Source organism: Saccostrea cucullata, unplaced genomic scaffold (assembly GCF_032062105.1).
Source record: "Saccostrea cucullata isolate Sc308-1 unplaced genomic scaffold, CSIRO_AGI_Scuc_v1 ctg10917, whole genome shotgun sequence".
In the NCBI taxonomy this organism is placed as follows: Eukaryota; Metazoa; Mollusca; class Bivalvia; order Ostreida; family Ostreidae; genus Saccostrea; species Saccostrea cuccullata.
The window spans coordinates 5,049-11,177 of record NW_026923494.1 but is presented as its reverse complement, the minus strand read 5'-3'; the positions used below and the strand labels follow the sequence as shown (position 1 = coordinate 11,177).

General features: G+C 36.7%; 1 protein-coding gene across 1 annotated transcript; it reads left to right on the top strand.

Moving 5' to 3' along the window:
* The first annotated feature begins 4,207 nt into the window (after positions 1–4,207).
* On the top strand, positions 4,208–5,889 carry LOC134264143 (uncharacterized). The gene is made up of 2 exons (XM_062746439.1): positions 4,208–4,406; positions 5,120–5,889. Exons 1-2 carry the CDS (start codon positions 4,285–4,287, stop codon positions 5,727–5,729), a joined length of 732 nt encoding a protein of 243 aa, XP_062602423.1. The 5' UTR covers positions 4,208–4,284; the 3' UTR covers positions 5,730–5,889.
* Positions 5,890–6,129: the final 240 nt, after the last annotated feature.

Genomic DNA, 6,129 nt, shown 5'->3' with positions numbered 1-6,129 from the left:
ACAAAGGTACAGTCAGGGATGTAGTATAAAGTGTGTATACTACACAGGTACAGTCAGGGATGTTGTTTATAAGTGACAGGTACAGTCAGGGATGTTGTTTATAAGACACAGGTACAGTCAGGGATGTTGTTTATAAGACACAGGTACAGTCAGGGATGTTGTTTATAAGTCACAGGTACAGTCAGGGATGTTGTTTATAAGGCACAGGTACAGTCAGGGATGTTGTTTATAAGACACAGGTACAGTCAGGGATGTTGTTTATAAGTGACAGGTACAGTCAGAGATGTTGTTTATAAGGCACAGGTACAGTCAGAGATGTTGTTTATAAGACACAGGTACAGTCAGAGATGTTGTTAATAAGGCACAGGTACAGTCAGGGATGTTGTTTATAAGTCACTGGTACAGTCAGGGATGTTGTTTATAAGTCACAGGTACAGTCAGGGATGTTGTTTATAAGTCACAGGTACAGTCAGGGATGTTGTTTATAAGGCACAGGTACAGTCAGAGATGTTGTTTATAAGTCACAGGTACAGTCAGAGATGTTGTTTATAAGGCACAGGTACAGTCAGGGATGTTGTTTATAAGACACAGGTACAGTCAGGGATGTTGTTTATAAGTGACAGGTACAGTCAGAGATGTTGTTTATAAGGTACAGGTACAGTCAGAGATGTTGTTTATAAGACACAGGTACAGTCAGGGATGTTGTTTTCTTAGTATAAGTCACAGTTACAGTCAGGGATGTAGAATATAGTGTGTATACTACACAGGTACAGTCATTATAAAGCACCGCATTTCCATTAATATGAACTTTAATAATTTTGCTACCATACCTGTATATTTCAGGTATCTGCAATCATACCGGTAATCGACCTAGCGACCGAGCAAGAGGTCAATGGTAGGTCCATGTATTTTTAAAGAATTTATTTCTAACTTATCTTTACAACTTTGCAACCTGTGGCCTAGTAAATATCGTGTACTTTGTAAATTTATAAATAAATAATAGTTTTGACAGGAGTTTCATTTCAATTCATTGGAGGCTTTTCCCGGGGTGCATTTGAGATGCTTATTTAAAAAAAAAACATTGAAAACGCATGTATGAGCCTTATTCTACCTGCATATATACAAGATTTAAGTTACACAAGATTCTATCAATCATTATCGGCCGCAGCAGCGGCCGATCTATTTGTGGTTGTGTTAGAAAGTGCACATGGGGAAATGAGATGTTATTATTTTATCAGTTCAGTAAAATAATTCTCAAATAATAGCATGTATAAAACCATGAGTAAAATATTTTAAAAACTTGCTTTAAATTAAGTTTTAATTGTTGTTATTTTGTTTCAATTTCATTATCATTTTGCATCAGATAATTGATATTTTATGGTTAAACAAAAAGAGTTTACAATAGGTACTCCCCATCCAGGGAGTGTGTAAGATACGAAAGGAAATCGTTATGATTTTCCGGATAATAATGACGTGCACGTGGTAAAACATAAAAAATTGAAAAGTTGCTCTACTAGTAAAAACTTGTTTGAAATTCCTACAGCTGCGAATGACACAAAGATTTTTCACCGCACCATGCCGCATAACCTACTCTGCAGAAACTATATAAGCATTATCACGTGACAAATAACTAGGGTATCAGCACGTGGTATATCTTGAAAGGCATCTTAATTTTGCATGATGACAATAATTTCTCATATCATAGGCGTCGGAACCGGGGGAGGGGGGGGGCTCCCCCCCACTTTTATTGCAAATATATACATTATATAGGCATTGAAAATGGGCTTTACCATTTTTTGTTGGTTAAGCACCCCCTTTTAATTAGCCCACCTCCACCCTCACCCCACTTTTGATTTGCTTCCGACACTGCATATTCATCAAAGGCTTTTTTTTACATCGATAAATCCATTGGATGAGCAAATGCACTAAAATTTCTAGTTTAAAATATATTTTATTCATTGAATTCGATTGAACAGCAGGCATGATACTAAAATTTCTATCAAATATCTATTTATTTTGCTTTGAAGACGGCCTTAAATAAAAATGATCACTAATTCAGCTTTAAATATCCTGTTCTTTTCTTGCATGAATGCTTTGAATTGTGAAAGTACTTTTTTGACATGTTAAATATGTTAGCGGCCGATTTGATGCTTTGCATCAATTAACTTGTTTTATATGTTTTAGTTGACACTACTTGCGTGGTTTATGATTCATCATTAGCATTGAGCACGTATAGGATATTCAAATCATGCCCCTAGCCCCCCCTCCCCCCAAATGATATATCTATTTCATATTGATTTCTGATCACAGATTTAAAGCTATAATTTTACATCTGTAAAAAGATCCTTCAGTCAAAACTGCTGACCTCGTTTGTCTCGGTATCTTATAAACATTAATATTTTGACATGCGCGGATCTGGAGCCCCCCCCCCACCCCCTTAGAATTTGCAGAGTAAATGTGACTTTAGAACCACCCCCTAAAAAACGCAGACCCTCCTCAAAAACACATTATTATCTATTTGAAATTGGTATGACTTGGAAAGTCTCCGTATGAAGTTTTAAAAGTCAAAGACTATCAGTGAATTATAAGGACCACATCCTGGCATGCAGGGTTTTAATAGTGGATGCTGTTAATCAATTTCGGTTGTTGAAAAAAATGTGTTTGCACGGCACATGTCAGTCGCAGTTGCTGTTTAAAAAATCACAGATACAAGTACAGTCCTAGATATAAAGTGTGGCCTAGATGTTACTTTTTAGAGATATCAGCGATCCATACAATAGATAGGTAAAGTCAAGTTTATACTTAATTTCCTCGATATAAATTATGTACTTCACTTAGCCATTTATTACTAATCATTTGGCGATCATAGCCTATCTTAAAGAATATTTAATTCATACTGGGGAATTCAGCAATTTCGTAGCGGTTCCCCCCCCCCCCGGGGGGGGGGGGGGGGGGGAGGGGGGCAATAAAATGTAGAAAGGTAAGTGATCTGGGCGCTGCACTGAAGCCCAAATTAGTTCTAGAGCAAGGCCCTGGTGGGGGTCCGGGGGAGGAACCCCATGAAGCTGACAAACTTTACAAATAAGAGGTGTTTTCCTTGATTTTAGGATAAAAGACATATATATAATATATATAAGTTTTACATACAAAAAATTCAAACAGAACGGGGGGGAGGGGGGGGGGGCATGTCCGGCGCGCCGGCCCTGGATCCGCCTTTGATTAAAATCAGAAATATACTATATACATTACCTATTTTTCATTCAAAATAATTTGTAATTAGCTACATATACTCTGCGTTGATGGCGTATCAATCCGGAAATTTTTGCTCTGACTATTAGTGAACAGGTACAGTCGTGGATGTCCGGTACCAGCAGTGCCGAGTACAGTCGCGGATGTAGGCTGAAAGACCCCACTCCCTGATCCTCCCACGTCTAAAAAATTCATGCCATATAAGCAGTTACGTAGAACTCTATAAATTTCAGGAAATGGATTTCCTTCCACGTGGACGAGGGATTTCATGTCCCTTGAATTTTTTTTTTTACATATGACACACTCGCAGTTCAAAGCCCCACTAGAAGATAATTCACTTGATTAACTTCTCGCTAACTATAGGATTTCTTTCTCTTTTTTGTTATAGGTCATAAATCCGTTGCTAAGAGAACGCGTTGTTCTAAAGTCCTCGACATAGGATCCGAGGGAAAAATGCGAAGCTTGATGAATTAAGATGGAAAGGGGTAAGGCCAAGAAATAATTTTGCCAACAAAACATATACTATTCAGTAATTGAAAACACTTAACATGCTTAAGTTAAAAAAAAATCATTAATAAAATTCCCCTCCAATTACACTTTTGTAGAATACTTAGAATATATGTTCAATACTCTCCTTTCTGTACATGAAGTCAACTTGTAGCTAACAATCCTTAAAAGGATCACTTTTAGATAAAAAAAAAAATTCTTAACCAAAAAAATTATAATCACCGAAAGCCACAAAATGCAGAAAGTGCGACTGTTGATACACACGGGTGATCTCGTCTTTTACTTATCACGTGATAAGTAAATGACGAGATTACCCGTGGGTATCCAACGATGCATAAACCTGCATATTTTGTCTTCCAGAAGAAATAAATTTTTGTGTTTCCGATTTTCATAAAAAAAAGATGATAAAGTTACACCATGAAGTCGTGACGTCACAATCGTATGATGTACTGTAATTGTTGCAGTTTGATGTTGTGACGTCACAATCGTGATCGGACATCATAACGTCGCATCACCACTGTGTACAATATGTCAACCATCGGTCGACTTCAAAAACTACTTAAATCAGAAGAATATTCCGAATTTAATGATGAAAATATCATTTTAGAATCACAGTTTATAGAGATGACACACAAAGGAGAACCTATCAAGTAAGTATTGTCGGAGAACTTATTGTATAAGCATTCGAGCTCGATTGTTGAATGAATTTGTCAAGTTTGTAATTGCATATTCCAATCTATTCTAATTACACTATAAAGAAATATACAATGTACATGTACGTCTTCTTAAAAGTACATGTACGTCTTCTTAAAAATAAAAGTGTCAAAATGGTACTATACGTATCGTAGTACATTCATAAGATTAAACACTAATTTTTTTCTTTCCGTCAGACTAAATTTGAATTGAATTTCGGTATTATTTTTTGTATTTCAATGTAATTTGCTCCCATACTTGTAATTTACACAAGTATTTGTGGACATGACATCAATATATCATATATCAATCCCGGAACTTATTATAAATTTCTTCACAAATTATATTTATTAATTTTACATGTATTAATTGTATATATGACTATATCTAGGGAAAGATCAAAGGGGGGGGCCGGGGGCAAAAATAATTGTTTCATACAAAAATACCATACTAGACATTAGACGAGAGACCCATCCCCACTCTCCAAACACACATTTTATTGCTGTACGGTCAAGCATTTTCCGGTATTTTTTTCCTTGGGGTGGGGTGGGTGGATGGGTTGCCACCTTCCCTTTAAAATACCACTGCTACAGACCTGGTACATATATGAACCTATAATTTAATCCTAACATCTTTTTCCTCCAATCAATCACTGCTTTTCTTTTGATAGAAACGTCATTGCTGGGATCACTGAAAAGTTCTTCATTGTGGCCAATGACGTCATAAGTGATCTCCGAAAATCTCGTGCAAGTGTCCTCGTAGCTGATGTTGATACCGACACCGTGGACCTGGAGCTTGAATGGGTTGTCCCCATTATTCACGTGATTCCCGAGCCCGTGCCTAATGAGCACGTGCTAGACGTACGTGGACATAATGACCATCATCGATACTACATGGTCGCTAGTACCCGTAGCAACGGCAGTGAAAGCAGAATCTGGACAAAGTGGATGAAACATTTGGCCAAAAGTAGCCCAACGCCTGAACAGTTTTTACACGAAATACCCAAATTTAAACTGAAGAATATATTCCATAAAGACAAAACATCAAGTGGAGAGGTTGTTGTAAAATCTTCTGTAATTAGCAACATCAAATCAAGAACGTCTTCATTAATGAAATCGTCAAAGAAGCAGAAAAAGAACAAAAGTTCCTCCGTCATTCGTCCTATAGATAACAAACTGCCCAGAATCGCGACAGATTTGTATGACACTACTGGGATCATAAAAGAGAAGACCAACCTTTTCTGCTGCTGTCCAAGAAAAAAGAAAAGAGTAAAGGACTAACTTTAAAACCATAAAATATAAAGGGGAAAGCGAATTTAAAAGAAATGGAACGAGTGAAAGACTAATTTTAAAACCATTAGTTTAAAAGGGAAAGCGGCGAATTTAAAAAAAAATGGAAATCAGCATACACAATAAACCCTCCGTAATAACTCGTACATGTATGACATACTATATCTCGTACGTACGAGATACTAAGTCGTACGTACGAGAAAATATGTCGTACGTACGACATACTAAGTCGTACGTACGAGATAACAGCCTCTGCAGGATTCGAACCCGAGATTTTATACAGTTTACTTTATATTTATCTGTAAAACTGTTAGTTTGTTACAATTCACAAATTACAGAACGATTTTATGCAATAAAATATTATAATATTGATCCTGACCTGTGACTTTGC